This window comes from Bacillus rossius, chromosome 1 (genome assembly GCF_032445375.1).
Source record: "Bacillus rossius redtenbacheri isolate Brsri chromosome 1, Brsri_v3, whole genome shotgun sequence".
NCBI classification, from domain to species: Eukaryota; Metazoa; Arthropoda; class Insecta; order Phasmatodea; family Bacillidae; genus Bacillus; species Bacillus rossius.
The window spans coordinates 241,711,699-241,730,381 of record NC_086330.1 but is presented as its reverse complement, the minus strand read 5'-3'; the positions used below and the strand labels follow the sequence as shown (position 1 = coordinate 241,730,381).

Below are 18,683 nucleotides of genomic sequence, written 5' to 3'. Positions count from 1 at the left end.
AAGATAATTTAATTAAAGTTAGTAAAAAAGAAAGGTTCGAGAAAAAAACTAAATTACAAATAAAAATTGATTACATAATTTCTACTCTACTACAAGAACACAAAAATCACTAGCATTTTCCGATTCATACAGTCTTCTTAAAGTACAAAGCAAGTCCTTTACATGTCTTGATATGTCTTTTCTGAGCAGTTCGACGTGACATTTGACTACCTTATATTTCACACAGCACAGAGTTCTTGATCTCGTTAAAATACCAGTGATATATTTCATTTTGCCTTGCATGTTTTATGCATACAAATGTCTTGCCACTGAATATACAGTTTGATTCGGATAAATGCGCAACCAGTTAGTCACAATTCCTGATGTGTCTTTTTAATCATCCATATTGTATAAACTGACTACAACACCTGTTGCACTGATATTTAACGCATTCAGAGTTAGGTATTATAACAATCGTGTATTATGTAATCAAAAATTTTCAAGTTTTTAATGTTTTCACAGTACGTACAGTCAGGTGATAGAACACCGTTAGTTGCAGCATCCTTTATCGATGTCACTGACACCGTTGACATTTATTGTTCCGCTGCTGAAGACACTGCAAGAGTTAAACTCTCCTGTTTATGGAACTGTTATCTCCTGCAGCGACTCGAAAAGAGTTGCCAAGGGAGATAGGGTGGATTTTTATCTTGCGAAAAAAACTTAAACAGTTTTGTGTACAAGACGCTTTTATTCGTCATAACATAACACACGAGAAACATGCAAACTTGATATTAATACGACGCCATTTCCTTCAGTAGCAGAAATCGGTTAACATCAAATGGCTGACGGTGTCTGTGATCACAAATTACACACTTTTAATTCCATGCAACGAGTACCAACACAGAAAGAATAATAACCCTGACATATACGTTTAGATATTATGGTAGCAATGGGAACAAACAATGTAACTTTTGTATTAAAATATTCTTTGAATTATTTTACTGATACTACCAAAAACTATGTTGCCAAATTAAATTAACTTTACACAGTTCAAATCATTAACTGGACTTAGACTTATAACATTACGCAAAATTACAAGAACTTTATCTTACACACAATACAGAATATATACTTGACTTAGACTTATACTAATAACCTACGCCGCGAGTTTGGGTCCGCCCTCAATTTATATAACAAACATTTAAATCAGACCCCTAGTGGCGTTTTCGCCTACACTCTATTGAGGTGCGGCCAACTCGTAGTCTTTATTCCTAGTTCCGGCTTTCCGGCGTCTCAGTCCGGTCTCTATTAGTTAACTACTCTATGTACAAAGTCAATTCCGGGTAAGTTCGCCAACGCTGCCTATAAACCCTCGTCACCGTATGCGGACGACGTAGATGTCGACCTCCACTCTCGTTGCGCCGTCTCGCTCCTTCGCCACTCGCTGAGCGAGTGTCCCTAATTAAAAGTTTGCTCTCCTCACTATTAACCTTCAGGGGGTATTTGCCCACCCCTGAGGACGTCAAATTCGATTAGCAGCTATCCTCAAAATTACTCGCCGAGCGAGTTCCTACTCGCTCCTGGCGAGTATTGGTGGCGAGTTTTTTTTTTTTGTGTCGTGGCGTCTGAGGCTAAGTCCGTTTCTTCGTGGTATGTCGTCTGCGGCTAAGTCCTGATCCAGAGTGAAAAAGTTAAAGTTCCACTTATGGCCTTGGAATTCGGCTAAGTCCCACCTCGGCTTCAGCGGAGGTGATAGACTCCGGAGGTGACGGCGCGGCCGCCGCAGGCAGAGTCCGGGTGGGACCTCTGGATGCAGAGTAACTGTCTCCTGTGGCGGAGCAGTGATCCCTTCAGCCCCGGGTGCGGATTTTTCTAAGTCGGCAGCGTCGTGGTGCAGCGAAGTTTCGGACATCATGGGCGATGGCGGCAGCGTGATGATTTGTAATCTTCTTCGGAGCGGTGGTGTAAGCCGAAGCCTCTGGCTAGTAGCCAGGCACCTTCTGCATGCTGCTTGCTAACAAACCCGTATTTATACCCGGCGAGCCCCAAGTGACATCATCAAGAGCCAATCAGCACAGACCCGAAGTGACATCATCTAGAGCCAATCAGCGCTCACTGCGTTGTTCCTAAGGGCTCAGTCGCCTGTGAGCTTCGGGTCGCCTCTGCCTGTGAATCCCGGGTTTACTGGGGCCGAGGAGTTATGCAACCTCTTAGACTCCCGTGTATTGCTGTTGTCCTGCCTTTTAGGGGATTCTCGTTAGGTAGGTATTTCCTACCATAACAGAACAGTTGGCTCAACTTTTGACTGGCTCATCGTCACCACCGTCGTCGCCATCGGGAAATCTGGAACTGCCAGCAACACTACCATCGGAGTATGCGATGTTGATCCATCCGGGCCAATGTTAATGATGGTAACGATGCCATCGAGTTCTCAAGAATTCCCAAATACCGGACTAATATGAGAGACGAGTCAAACAAGACAATCCGCACTTCACCACAGCCAGAGTTGGACTGAGTCATCGCCTGGACCTCGCATATATACCCGCAGCAACTGGCGTGAGACGCGAGTCAAAACAGCAGTTTTATTTTTACAAGCAGGTTCTTGTTCGTACTTAACTGACCCAGTGTAAATTTCATAGTGTTGATTTAGACTATCTATTTGTGAAAGTAGTTTACTACATTTGATGCAGTTAAACAGTATTCTTCGTGTGTTATTTGGGCATCCACCTCCTTCACACCTGTGATCATTTGAAGAATTAGTGAATGAAATACCATAGTAATGGCAATGGTGCGATGAATGTCCTTCGTTGTTGAACTCTCCGAGTCTGCTGACGAAACTTCAACTGATGGAACAGCACCTGTTAATGCTTCCTCTGCATCCGGTATCACAGATGCCATCGGGGTACACACCGACATCGACGCCTCTGCCATAGAGGTTTCAGATACCATCAAGGTCTCCGCTGCTGATGATAAACTGTCCATTTAGTTCGACATTGGAACAGCAACTAAATTTCAGTTAATGTAATGAAAAAGTCGATCCGCACTGCACCACAGTCAGAGAAGGACTGAGAGCACCATCGTCTGAATATCACATAAATACTCGCAGCGACTAGTAAAAGTTTTCAAGGCTCCAAGTGCTCTAATTGCTCCAATGCTCCAATGTTCCAAGCTCCATAGATCCAATTCTCCAATGCTCCAAGCTCCATAGCTCCAAATTCTCCAATGCTCCAAGCTACATAGCTCCAAATGCTCAAATGCTCCAATTACTCCAAGTGACCCATGCTCTAAGTGCTTCAAGTGGTCCAATGCTACAATTACTCCAATACTTTAATTGCTTCAATGCTCCAAAGCTTCGAGTGCTACAAGCACCAATCACTCCAAGTTATATTATACTCCGAGTGCTCTAAGTGTTATAACAGCTCCAAGTGCTCCCAGCTACAAGGGTTCCAATGCTACAATTGCTTTAATGCTTTAATTGCTCGAAATGCTCCAAGTTTTACAACAGCTCCAAGTTCTCCACTGCTTCAATTGCTCTAATTCTCAAATGGCTCCAATACTCCAAGTGCTCCAAAGATCCAATTTCTCCAATGCTCCAAGTGCTCCAAAGATCCAATTTCTCCAATGCTCTAAGTGCTCCAAGTGCTCCATAATCTCCAAATACATTTGTCTCCAACTGAATTCAATTTCATTACGATTGAACGTGCCTTGATTGCTGGAATGATTTTATTATTACTCTACATTTTGTTTGTTATTGGTGAAGATTTTAATTTTCTTAAGAAAGAGGTTTATTTAGAGAACTCAAGTTTTGGTTAGACATCTGTTTTCGTAAAATAAAACAATCACTCTTAAAATCCAAAATATAATTGTTTTTTCTATTTTATTTGCATGCAAGAAAAACAATTCATTATTGTGTGTAGCCGGCTTCCCTCAGTTCTTTGAGTATGGTGGCTACTTCGTTGAAGTGCGAATATTTTCCTGCACAAAGCGAAACCATGAAGTCTCAGACGGTCGACCAATATGTTAGGATCTTCCCATGATGTTTAATCCATTTCTTCTGCTACTATCATCTTCCTTGCAAGTTTATTATGAATATTATTATGATCACTATCTCCCCAGTGATCATCAAAAGCTTTATCAGAATAATTTATTTTACATAATTTCCAACATTTTGGTCACAGGGGTTCTTCATCACAGTCTTAGTTCTTGTCAGCTTTAGGTGTTTATCACACCCTTCGATCGTGTTAGCCTCAAAAGTATCATCACAGTCTCAGATTATGTCAGCTTCAGGTGTTTCATCACAGCCTTCGATCTTGTCAGTTTCAGGTCTTTCTCTATTGTTCACAACTTCATGGAGGCGACTTGTATTTGGCGTGAATATTTTTTTTCATTTCCCATGAAGATGCTATTTTCTTCGTTATTTTTAAATTTTAAATCATTAGCGATATCTTGGATAGTAGTTTTAGCATAAGCATTTTTACATTCTTCGGGATTATTATAGTCGTCTAATATTTTGCATTCATTCCACTTCCTGAGTGTTATTAACATGTCCTCATTTTCTTTAATGAGCATAGTTGTACAGGTCTTGCGAGGTTTATTCAATAAACATATTTGACCAAATGATTTCTGACACTGAATGCAAATAAATTGTTTTGACAAGGACCCAAAATACACTTGGTCCTCTCATGATGTTTAGAATTTTTTCTCATGGTGAACTGCTTGCTGCAGTATCTACAGCGGTGTCCTTTCGATAATGTAACAAATATTGAACCGGGATGCATATCAGCTTCTGTGATTAATAGTAGATGCTAATTGAGAATTTTAAATTGTATCCATTACTTTAATAGAATTTGTATAATTTCATCAGCGGGGTATTGAGTTATTTCATAAAAGAAACATATTTTCTTTCCAACAGATGTCGCCACATGTGTTGAGTTGAATTATTATTATTTATGTGGGATGCGGGATGCTCACTCACGATCGCAAGAGAAGGATGGCTACGCTGGACATCAAGGAGAAGTAGGCCTATAATTAAAAAGACACACCAGGTATTGAATAAAATAATACTTACTGGAGACATCAGTGTTCTAGGAATTAAATGGATTGATATGCAAGCTCAGGACATGTTATATTACTACACACAAATAAAAGCTTAATACATTTAAGCATCCATCAAAATTTTAAACTTACATCAGATCAATTTTACGACATCTCACACAAGTCTTCTTAATCTTGTGTTTACCAATTAATAGATTCATCAAGTATTTAAGAGTGATTACCCTTTACATAAAGAAGATAATTATCATCCTGCATTGATATTGTTACAAACACAGATAGAACCACGATGTGCGACAGGTTGGGAGCTGTCTGGCGGCCCGCATGGCCACTAATGTCACACGCCGTCCATTGATGTAAGGCATGCCATGCATGCCTGGCAGGATTACATGATCCTCGTTACCCACCCCCTCTGCTCACGCGCACTGCCTCGTCTCGGGCTATTGTCACCTTTAGCAGCCTGAGAATTCTGGCCTTACAGAGGCTGCCGCGAGGAGTGGCGTGAATAAGCATCGCCGATCTGGGTGCTTCGGGTCGGCCCGGGATGATGTGACACATCACAGCCACTCTCGTCCCTTCGAGAAAGATGCCACGGGTATAAAAGTGACGATGCCGGACTTCTCGAGAGTTCCGAGAGTTCCGAGAGTTCGGAGAGTTCCGTGAGTGAATAAAGTATGACATCGGCAAAGAGGGCGAGAGAGACACTTCGAGAGCGGTGCAACGAGGAGCGACGGGACCGAGAGAGTGCGACTGAGTGGTGCGTGGCTGTGTGGTGAGGACAGGCGCGAGGTAAGGTGCGAATCACTGTCGAGTCTAGCTCCAGTGAGGGGTGCGAACTGTGAAACTTGACAGACATTGCATGACTGGCGAATAAACATTTTTAAGTACAAGTGATTGGAGATCAGACATTTTTAAGTACAATATATATTATAATTTAAATATTAGTAATTAATATAAATGTAATAAAACTTAATTTTGCTATCCCTTCCGAACACAGTTCCCCTATGATATACTCGTAACAATTTGGTGTCACAAGTAGGATAGCTTTAAATAAGATATTTAGTGTACGATTTGTTTCTTTTATTAAAATTTATAAATTAAAGAGTAAAACATTATTATAATTTTTTTTTATTCGAGAATGGATTTAGTTTAGGAACTATAGTTAGTTTTGAGTGTTGTAGTAGTAAAGTTAGTGTTAGTTTTAGTAGGAGTTTTGTTTAGATCGTGGGGGGAATTACAGTGTAGTTCATAGGACAGTAGTTATAGGCTTTTAGTGCATGTGGACACGAAAGATGATAGCTGACGAAATTGAAAACACAATGGCTGAAATTAATAATATAATTGAAAAATTAAGAAGGGCCAGGAGGAAATGAATAATAAAATTGAGAGTATCTAAGAAAATAAAAGAATAAAATTTATAATAGCCAAGAATAAATTAAGAATGAAATGAAAACACCCAACAAGGAATAAATAATGCTATGAAGACTGATATCAAAACATGAAGAAGAACAAAGAAGAAATTAAGATGAATCAAGAAGATATTCGAATCGAAATAGTTGCTACACAAGAAGAAATTAAGAAGATAATCGACGAAGCCAGAAAACAGTTTGAGTGTATATTCAAGTGTTTGGAGCAGCATCTCACAGAACAGGAACAACAGATAATTCAGCACGAACAGGACACTAAATGGTGTGTAGAAGCTGTAACCGAGGAGTGTCGATGAGTGATCAAAGAAGCCTCTGCTGCAACGAAACGAAGAGTTTCTCCGAGAATGTTAAGTGTAGGGCCCTTCCAGTGGACACTCAAAATTCAAGTCACCAAACTTTAATGGTCAATCTTCATGGAGAGTGTACAGAAGACAGTTCGAGGCAGCTGCAGAAGTAAATGGTTGATATGAGGAAGAAAACCTATGACACTTGTCTTGGCCCTGAGATGAACTCCATTAGATTTTCTTCAAACCATACTAGTCCCAGACCAGAAAGACTATGGAGTACTAGTAGAGACCATTAAGCTATGGTGTGGTGACGGACACATGGGTGAGGAGTATAGAATAGCCCTTAAAACATGTCAACGGCGATCTTCAGAAAAACTCCAAGAATTCTAAGCCAAAATAGAGTGACTCATGTACCTTACCTACCCATAAGCACCAACAGAGTTCCGCCAGCAACTAGCCACCAGTGTGTTTATATACGAACTCAGAGATGCAAAGGTTCAGCAAGATCTTCATTTGGCCCAACACAAGAAGAGCTGTGAGGCTAGGTCCATGCTCAGGAAATCGATGCAGCATGCAATGCCTCAAGAAACACAAGCGTCGGGGCAAGAAGAGCTGGATTGGAGCTCTAAATGGAGAAAATTCCAGAAACACTACTGATGAAGTAGATATTCTCAGGGCATTGAAGAATATGCTGAATAACACTCCAGATAAACAGATCCGAAGAGGAGGGCGTCTGCGGTGCTTCGTCTTTTGCCGGAAATTAGGTATTTCGGCACGAATTTTTTTTTCATTATAATTTTAAATTATTTTTGGAAATTTTATTTTCTATATAATTTGGTTACAAAAGGGTGATTTTCACTTTGTTAGGCTAGTGTACCCTACTTAGTTAAACTTTGCTGCAGTGGCCCGAGGCACCTTTTCTCAGGGGCCAATCTGATCTTTTACAAGTCTAAAGATGTCGTTAGCAGCCCGGGTGACATTTCTCCCGCTTGCAGTCACATCCGTGGTCTGTAATATTAATTCCCTACATGACTAAATTTGCATTGAGCAGCTCCTGGCTTGCAAGCTCTATTTCTTAGAGGCCCGCTGAGCCCAGCGAGTCTCGGCACGAACAAGTATCTCGTGGACCCTCTTTCCCAGCCTCGTTGCATTTTTTGTCCACCTTCACCCCTCAATTCCAACCCCCACCCCCTTTTGGTTCTCACAATTTAGCCCAGGATCATTGCCCTGACGTGAACTCGTCAGGCAGTGGCCTACTTCAAGGGCGATTTGCCACAGAAAAAATATGTGCAAATATGGACCACACACAACATCTAGCGGCAGAAATAGTAACTTCTTCACTTGTCGCCAGCTAGTGGAGCTAACGCCCGTGACACCTGGTGGCGACATTGCTGACCTTCCTCTTTCTTTCCCCTGTAGGCCGCCAGAGAGCAGCACCGACTGCGCCATTAGCCCCAGGCTGTAGCAGACATCTCGGGCGAGTCGATCCCTTTTTGTTTCAGACACCCCTCACCAGGTAGCACTAAAATCGGCCAGTGCTACCAATTTCGAGATATCGAAGTCAGAGTTTTTTGTGATTCCCACTTGGAGAACTTCGGAACCTTTCGGTCTGGATGCCCAAGTCTTCCCCCCCCCCCTTCCACCTTTTGATTGAGTTATTCCTTTTAATTACGAGACGCGGCCCCTCCGGGCACACTTCGCGTCACGATTCCAGACGGACTGTTTTAGGTTATCGGCGGATCGGCGAGACGCACAACAAGACTTCTGTCCAGCCGTAATGGACGATGTATTATTTACTGAGACTAATAGCAAATGTTTACTGCGAGTTTTAAATTGAAACCACTATTTGAATATAATTTTAAATAATATTTCTTGTAAGAGTTAACTTATCTCATGCAAGAAACTTGTTGCAGGTAGTTCCTATTCCAGCCAACAGTTGGCTTCAAGTGTTGTGTTGTGTTGAGGTAAATATTTATTTTTATGAGGGATGCAGGATGCCTACTCACTGTCGCAAGAGACGGAAGGCTCCGCTAGACATCAAGGAGAAGGAAGTTTTGCGTTGCATGATAGTGCTTCTGAGCTGTATCAAAGCATATTGTTTGACTGAGTAATGTTTGTATTTGTTTGAATTCCACCTAATAAAAATATTATAAGTGTTGATTTAGTATCAGATATTCACTAAATAAACGAGACTCTAAATAAAATTGCTTGTATAGTACAAAAAAATTACATGCAGAGTTTTTTTTCTCAGGAATATCCAGAAACACCTGGAGAATATCAGCAGAAGTTTAACATGAATAACTAGGAACACACGGAGAAAACCATCAGAATTTTGACAGGAATAATCAGAAGCACATGAAGAAAACAATTAGAACTCTCTCTAGGAATAATCAGGAACAAGCAGAGAAAACCAACATAAATAATAACAGGAATAATGAGCACATGGAGAAATCCACCAGATTTCTCGCTAGGAATAATCAGGAGCAAGTCCGCAAAGCGGCTTAAAGTCCTCATCTATAAGGCACCATAAGCCACCGAGGTCTTAACCTTGACAATTAGGATGCCATAGCCACCTTAACCATTGCAATTATTGTAAATATTGCCATATTAAAAATCCGTATTTTTTATGCTAGAATATCAGGAAAAAATTTAAATTTATAAAAAATTAATTACAAAAATTAAATTTGAAACATTCCGATATCTTGTACTATGATTTCATGGCCGCCATCTTGAAAATTCGTATTTATTATTACAAAAAATGGGGGAATTTAAAAATTTAAAAATATTTATCAAATTCTAATAAAATATTAATTTAAGAACGCACTTACATCATGGTGACCTCGGTTCGAACCCGATGAGGGCAAAAATAAATATGGCAACCAATCCTTCCTCCACAGAAAACCAAATATAGTGGCTGTGATTTCATAATCCAAAATGGCAGTTTAAAAATAGCGGCCGGGATTTAAAGAAATACCAGATGGTGGCGGAAATTAAGATTAAAGTATAAGATCATCCAATATGGCTGCTGCTATGTCACTTAACAAGATGATGGTTATGGCTTTCGACTCCAGTATATACTACTACTAGGATACCCCAATAAATACTACAATAACAATTCAGGTAGTGTCAATTGTTGACACCATTAACCAGTAAGTTATTTCGATTATAAATATTTACTTCAGATAATTTTTAAAATTTAGAAAGATAGACTAAATCTGTTGTCACCTTATACCCAATAACGTACCAAAGAAGAGAAAATTAAACATTTAGTTTACTTACATTGTATTTGGTGGTTTGTCAGTTTTCTAACCTATAAAATATGTTTGCTAACTATAGTAACAGTAAAAATATTTGCACGACCTGTAAGAGTATAGTACCGGCTTGTTAACTGAGTTACTCCAGGGGAAATGACAATCCAAAAATCTTCACTTTGATGGCAATAATCTATTTACAATTACACATTCCAAGACTCATAATGTTAAGCTGTATACTTTGCTTAAATATTTACACATCCTAAGTCTCAGGTAACATCATTAGTAAAATAACAAAGCTAAAATATTTACATATAATTATATAATATTTAACCATGTGTGGTCATAATTATAACTCTATAATTTTAACCAAATGTACCTGACAAAACTCATATCAAGTGTGTGTTGTGCAAGAATTGTTAAATAGACCCACATTGTTCAGTCTATTTTTGGAAAGCCGAATGAAGTAGTGAATGTGTTTTCTGCAGAGTACCAGGTAAGACACGGTAGTGTGTAGTGTGTAGTGTAGGCTAGTTGGTGGTGGGGAGACGGTTGCTAGCTCCTCCTACGGGGCTGGTTCGCAGGGCCGGAGGGACCCGCTGGCCCGCCGGGCGAGCCGGGCGCGCGGGGCGTGAAGGGCGCCGAGGGCATCCCGGGCCCTCCAGGGCCCGAGGGCCTGCAGGGCCACAAGGGCGAGCCCGGGAACCCCGGGCCCCCGGGCCCCACCGGCAGCGACGGCAAGCACGTGAGTACGACCGGTCGGTTACCCCCGCTTACCTCGCCATTGCAGTGTGTTGCGATGTTTGCAGTGCCGCACTGTATCATATCACTATATCGTGGGTTCTTTTTGTTGCTAAATAGTACTATGGTAATCTATTTATATTAACACTATTATTTTGTCTGTAATATAAATTGGTAAGTTTTACTATTGCCTTTATAAATTATACTTGCTTGGCAGTATTTGGATTTTTAATGAGACCTTAAATCAAACCAACTAAAAACTTTGATTACTTAAGAAGTTAATTATAAATAAGCATGTTTTAAATAATATACAAATTATATAATATAAAAACTTGTATTTTTTTAAATTCTTTTGAATATTTAAGTGCATTAAAAATACTTTTTTTGTTTGAGAAGCCTACAAAAATTTGTTTCCAATTAATATATATTTAAAAAAAAATAACATAGATATCTAAAATTCTCGTTTGGATTCCCGATGGATGTATTTATATAAAATTTACAAAACAGGCTTATGTGAACCAAAATATGAGCGTACTGACCTACAGTTATTACAAAGGAATTAAAATGTGTGCCTAATGTGATGTACAGCAGCCATCTTGGATTCTTTTTGAAATGAAACTTCTTTGCGGGTGATAAGAGTGAAATTTCAAGGCCAAATGTTAATGCAATGTTATTTTAAAACATTGGTGTGAAATTTTCTGGCGTGAAAATAACAGATAATATGTACTTGTCCAAGAGATATAAAGAGAGCACTGTGTTATATTCATTTCTGGACTCGTTCTCGTTTTCCTCTTTGTGCAATGATTCGTACCGCACTTTTATTTATTTTACTGTTTATTAATAAAAAATTATTTATTTTATTTATATTTAATATTTTTTATTTATATATTTTATATCTAATTTATTACATTTGAGAAAAAATTAAGCTAGAAAAATTTAACAAAAGAAATAATTAAAAAACAAAATCAATAAAAAGATTTTAAAAATGATAAACTATATCCCTGGTTATTGAAACCAAATTTACAAACAACTAACTAGAACAGCTGAACAGGCTACCTCCACCCAGACGTGCGGCCACACCATGTGGCCTGTTGCGACAGCGCGCGGCCGGACAAACAAACTAGAAAAGAAAGTGCAATCTGCAAGCCAGCAGCGTGCCGCGCCAGCCCCGTCCCCAATTACTTGGTCACGCCACTTGCGCCGACGACTAAACAGAGCAGCCAGCCCAGAGTCCCATCAGTAAAGTCCCCAAATTTGATTTAAAAAACCGTGGCAAATTTCGAAACGTGACATCCTATAGAAAGTTGTCTTCTTTCTTTCTCTCTCTCTCTCTCTCTCTCTCTCTCTCTCTCTCTTCCTCTCTACCGTTTTACTCCTTATTATATACTTACGAGTCAATATCTTAATTGCCAAAAACGTTTCCCTTCTATCACGTGTACTGAGTTACATTCACTCTTTGCTAGAGTATAAGGGTGATATCGCCATTTTTCCTCTCTTCTTATGCACACGATTATACTATTACCAAACATCAACAACCATCATACTGTCTGTCATTTTGACGGCCATCTTTGTCACCATATTAAAATACTTAAATAGTTTTTTTTCTTCGTAGATTGTTATACCGATAACGTTTTTCTTTGCAATTATTCACAGTAGAATCATTTTGGTGAAAAATTAAAAATTAATTTGGTTGTACGTGAGCAAGTAGATCATTAACACTTCAGGCACAAAAAAATTATTCGTAAGTCGCATAATGGCAGAAAATTTAAGTTTTTTATTTTAAAATGTATGTATTTAGTTTTTTCTCTTGGTCACCAATTTGACATTAGTTAATTATTTATATGTATTTTATCGGGGCTTTACATCTCGTAAAAAGGTATTTAGAGATGGTAGCACGATGAAACAGTCAAGGAATATTGGAACAGGAATCAGTCAGAGACTCTTTATTGTAAAAACCATCCCAGCATAAGTCTGGAACTTTTTTTTTTTTTTGCTAGCTGGTATTATCCCACAAGGCTGATTCTTATTTTGACAAAATTACTCGATCTAACAGTGTTGCGATTTGCTTAGATAGGAGAACATCTGTGCCCATGTCTTGCCCGGGACTCGAACACAGAACCCCTCGACCCGAGAGCCGGTGCGCCTCCGCCCGTGTCACAGAGCCGTCCTCTGGGCGCCCTCGCGCGTCTCTGTTGCTTTTCAGTATTGTCGTTGATATCGTTCCTAACGTTGAACCATGTCACTTAGGTACTAAGATGGTGACAAACTGGCACCATCAGTACAAAAATTAACTTTCGTAAATCTTATATCTCTACATGTAAATTTTTAGGAAGGATGTTTGCCTTTAGCGAAACAAATAAATTTAATACAATATTCTTAATTTATTTTTCAAATGTAATATTTATACTGACGATCATCGATACTATTTTGTTTTTATAATAGGCTTTGGTAAAAAAATTAATTTTTATGCAGTAATATACTGTATCTCTCTCACATATATTGCGTTAATAAAAGTAAATTATATCCATAACTAAATATTAAAAATTTGAAATTGAAGAAAACTTACCTCTTTAAATATAAACTAAGGTGCGTTATCAGATGTGGTTATTTATTTTTTAATCAGAAAAAATAATTGTTTGTTAATGAATATTATTTGTAGAATCATCGTGCTTGTTTGTAATTATTTCATTTTTTTTATACGAAGTGATAAGTGCAAATAATTTTTTTTATCTCGAGAAATTTCAATACTAGTAAATTCTTAATGACTTTTGTGTGTTTGGCATCTTGTCAGATTTAGCTGTAAATATTGGGTAAATAAGTGAAGGTACAAATGATCCTACCAATTCCAAAAACTATGTAATTTGTCCTATCTAAGTGATTTTTCACAAAAGTGAAAAAACATGTAACTTTACTCTGAAGAACTTCTGACAGATAGAGACTTCTCCAAGCCTTTTCGTTTAGCTAGATAGTTTATGCTTGCCAAAATATAATATTAGCTTAGTTTTTGTGCAAATATAATTTGAAAATTTGGTTTTAGTAAGAGCAAAGGCACAAAGTGAGTTCTCTGGAGCAGTACAGATCGGAAAAGTTTTTCAAGACAGGCAAAGTTAAAAAATAAAACTAAAACTTAAAAACTGTGTTCATTTGATTACATGAAAACCTTAAATCTATTCACACTCAGAGTTCTACCTTCATATTTTTAGAGCCTATGATTCTTTCATTTTTTCATCAAATCCATCAATTTACTGTTAATTGCTTGTAGACACACAGTTGATATTTTCTGACTGAAGTTATAACAATTAGACGTTAGGGTTTTTGTTAGCTTCTTTATAATTGTTTCCGAAATGTTTACACAAAAGATTATTAACATCATTTTGCTTACTGTCTTTCAACTGCACTCCAGATTTCAAAACCCTGGGTGTTTTATCTTTGAAATTAAATCCACACTTTAAAACATAACCACCTTTTTAGCTCTTTTATGTTAAAACACTCACTTCGAACAAGATTAGATGCTGGGCTTTTACTTGATCTTTTCGAGATAAATCTCTTATGTTGAGCGAATTTTAAAATGCCTTGTGAATGTAGGTTTTATCACAAAAGATACAGTTGGCTTCCAGTCATGAAATAAAAATTGTTCTGTATGGTGAAGCAAAGTTCTATGATGACTGAAAATGCTATAAAATCCCCTGGGAAGTACTACCGTGCGTATGTTCAGTTACTTTTCAGTTTCACCAACTATTCTGTCTGGTGGTATGTAAGAAAAACCAACCGAACTTGCTTAATGATTTGTGGAGCTTGGCTGAGCTATTTACACACTATTCCAACAATGGTAGAATTTTTATATTGCCCACCTCAGTCATCCGTGAACAAACAAACAGTATTAATACCTTTCATATATGTAAGAGTCAACATTGAATATAGAATATGCGATATGCTTTGAAGTTTGGGAAACTCATTTTCAGACCATTAAAAAATTTATGTGTTTCTTTGATTTTGTGGAGATTTTGAGGTTTCTTGGCAAATCGCAACATTACAAACATACATATGTTGGCTATAGTAACTAACTTGGCAAGGAAATTTCTGTAAGATAAAAAGTTTTTAAAAGTCAAATGAAAAAGTTATTTCTTCTTTTTCTTCTCTGAGTAGTTAGTAGATTACATTTTCTCGAAGCTTATGTGTTATTTTTTGCTATGATCAACTCATTCAGTTCTTTGGATCTGCCACCTGAGAAGATTCTCTTATTTGATGATCAATCTGTAGGCATTTTGAGCACATTGTAACCCACACCAATTATTGAGAGGCACAATGACTTGAAAACAATGAGCGAGGGATACGTATGCTTCCCATTTATTCAACAAATTAGAACACTTTATAATAGGAAAATATTGGACAACAAAACCATGTACTATGCTTTAAAGCAATATGAAAGGCAAACTTATACATTCTCAATGGGTACTCTGTAAATATAGTAAAGGCACAGTTATTAAATTTTCTAATAACCTTGCAAAATACAAGTTACAAAATATATCGGGTTTTCCATTCATGGGCACAATATTCATAAAATCCAAATATTTATGGGGAAATTAGATTTAAGATTAATTTTGAAACAATAAAATTTGGTAACATTAATTAAAACTTATTGCGTTGGCTCCATAAAAAATATTTAGAAAACATGAAATAAAATTTAAAATTCCTCTGTAATGGCAATTAAATAAAGGCCTTAGTACAACAGATACTGTATATTCAATCAATGCAAATATGAATCTTAATGCTCAAAGAAAGTCTCATTTACATTATTAGCAAAATATAAGGCTGCAACATTTATGGAAATGTAAAATAAATATGAGCCTTAATCTTGGAAGAAAGCATGTTTAAAATATAATTACAACAAAAAAATAGGTTGTAGGCTTAAGGGTAATGTAACACATATTGAGAGAGACCACTGCCTATTATTGCGGTCTTATCAAATGCATTTACTCACCTCAGAGAACTGTCAGTGGTGATGCTCAGCGAGTAGCCAAACAAGCCAGATGTGTAGAACGAACTCGTTCCGTAGACTAGCGTTTGCGAAACACGGCAACTTGTGTACCGACCTCTTCTCATCGTAGTCGTTCTCTCGGCAAAGAAGATCTCCACTCATCTACCTCCGTCCACGAGGCAAAAATCATTCAATCATGGCAAAACCGAGCTATAAATATGGCTAACGCAATTTACTCAAATCAACCGCCGTATCTCAAGTCAGTTCTCAGACCAAATAAACATATGACGAGAAAAGACAAGTCAGGTTGGTTCGGGCAATATCGCGACGAGTAGTTCAACAAATTCATGATCACATGTTAGCAAATTTCCATCACCACATACCAGCCCTGCCGTGACACTCGCTCCACCACGGGCTCACCCTTATGCTCGAATGTAATACCTCCAACACGCTGAGCGAGTTACTTATACACTCGTTAAGTGACTTTAACACACTGGACTTAATTCGCTTAACTGAGACGTCCACTGCTAGTGCCGGATCGTTAAAGTTCAATATTAATGTTTGAGGCTTAAAGAACGTATCAACTTCGAAGTACAAGTCCGTAGAGTATGGTGGCGGCAGCGTGATGTTAGCAGGTAACGGCGAGTGGCAGCGCGTAAAGAAGTGTGTCTTTGGTTGGTAGCTCTACGTTGTCTGCCTGCTCAATGCGCCGAGAAGGGGGGGGGGGGTGGTATATAAACACCGAATACCAAAGAAATTCTATATCCAGAATATTCGCTAAGCAGCTGGCTACCATGCCGACTGGCTTCCGGCTATGTGGCCAGCAACTGGTATGTTCAATGCCATTTTGAACTGGGCTGCAATGGAAGTACGACAAATTTGAATTCTTTGATACACAGTAATGAAACTCTACATCATGCAATGACTGTATATAAATCAGAACCAATTTTTTTTTTCATTGTATTTTTTTGAACGCGCTTTCAATCTTACTGACAGGACTTTGCGACTACTATTCATTCCGTGGACCCCATGCGACACCTGTCGGAATATTTCTCGAACTAAATTAAGGCCTATTTTAGTCGTTTTTTGCCTCCATGGAGCACCACCTCTCGGCACATCCTCTAACTCTACTCTAACCCCCTCTCCCTTTGTTGTACCCAATGTAAGCTGCTTTGCACTCTCCAGCGCAACGCCCTCTCTGTCAGCCAAAATTAAAACTATTAAGTCCCACCCCATTTCCTGGCTCTGAGACCGTATTTAACTATCCGACCCACCATACCCTTCCAGGGAGTCTCTCTGTAACCTTAAGGAAGGTCGGATTCGCATTTCTTGTTTACTTTTTTTTTTTTTTTGGCATTGGAAATCTCTCTGTAAATAACAAGGGATGTAGTCCCGGGAGAAAAAAGGGCACTTATTTCCCTTTTTATTTTATTTCACATCAAGATGTAGTGTTTTAAAAAAAAAAATCTGTTTTCGTGTCTTTCACCTTGTTGCCTCCGATACAGTGCTTTCTCGGCCTACCAGGGATGTAACTTCTGGATTTTCCCCTCAGCAGTAAGTAGAACTTTACTCTCGATGCTAAACCCTAAATTTATAGCTTGTTTCACTGCTTCTGCCGCTCCTGTTTGCTCGTTAAATGCCTTGTTTTCTACCACTGCTCGGTTTGGGTTTTGGCAGTGGGGTTTTCCCTGTATGGCAGATGGCAGCACCTCTACGCCTCAGCTTTCTCCCCTTCTGGGCTGCTTTCCCGTGTCTCCTTCGCGGACTCCTGAGATGCGCCTCTTCTCTACTGGCCGCGGTCGCCTTGCACTGCTTTGAGTCTACTTCTGAGGACGCCCACGCATTGGCCGGCGCGTAGAAGCTAAATTCCAAAGGAATGGATTTCTGTATGATTTTAAAGAACATTTATAAGTCAATCTCGAACTTTCTTACTTACAAAAATTATAGTCTTAGGACATTAAGCAATTAGTTCATTAAGTGCTTTTAAAATTTAATATGTACTCTAACTGGCCAGATTTAATAATTTAAAGGTACTAAAATACATTGATTTTATGGAACTAACTTAAACAATCTACTTAACTACAATGTGATTGTGATCCCACAAAGTAACTTACAACAAAAACAAGTGTTTTAAAACCTTACTTAAGTAAGAGACTAACCATGCCGTATCTGGTTGTTATTTACTTTTATTCACCTCTTTTTACGATCTACAATTTGCTGAATTGATTAACAGTCGGTAGCCCTAAAGTTTACTTTGTTTCCTTACTTCCACCACTGAAATGTTCTACATAATTTATAGTTTTATTTGTGGATTATAACAAGCACGTACTTCCTGCAATTAAATAAAAAAAATTATATAATTATATATATTTTGAAGTAGTGGGAGAGCACTATTTTGGTTCCAACACAATTTTCCTAGCTAATGAATCACAGGAATCTTTAAAGTGGAGATTATACTTTATCATGACTATTCAAGTTTATAAATTGTTTTACAAGATAGTTTCATTACCATAAAGTATCTTTTGGCACACCAATGTGGTTAGTACATCCCCCGATGTTCGGCTCGTAGTCATATCAGTTTCTGCATGCATGCACATTGGACTCTCTACCTGTTAAATACACGTTCTGTAAAGCATGCTTATTTCATTGCATTTCTACAATGAAAACTATTAAAATTTCACCCTCAACGTACCTAAAGAAGTAACCTCAAAAACGCAGGAGATGATAATTTCCATCTAGATGGAAATATTTCTAGTTCAGCATTGAGACACTACATGCGATCCTTCCGCTACTACTGTTCGGCATCTTGTTAAACAAAATTGTAGTTAGGTTTTAAAAAGGAAAATAGTGTTTACCGTTGTTTCTTAAAACTTCCGCCACCCGCAGTCTCAGGTTGAAAACTTCGTAGTTGCTGGAGAGAATTCAAGTTGTGTTTGTCCAGGAGGGCACAAGGCTAGCCAGCTGTGGG

The 18,683-nt window shown here is 38.4% G+C and overlaps 1 protein-coding gene across 2 annotated transcripts in view; it reads left to right on the top strand.

Moving 5' to 3' along the window:
• Positions 1-18,683, top strand: part of LOC134527420 (collagen alpha-1(V) chain-like) — a 311,179-nt gene that overhangs the window by 236,370 nt on the left and 56,126 nt on the right. For both annotated transcript variants that reach the window (XR_010074189.1, XM_063360093.1), the window contains exon 21: positions 10,581-10,741. Coding sequence is in view for 1 of the 2 variants with exons in the window: in XM_063360093.1 (XP_063216163.1) it covers positions 10,581-10,741 (161 nt within the window). In the remaining variant the exon portion in view is untranslated. The remainder of the gene's footprint in view (positions 1-10,580; positions 10,742-18,683) is intronic.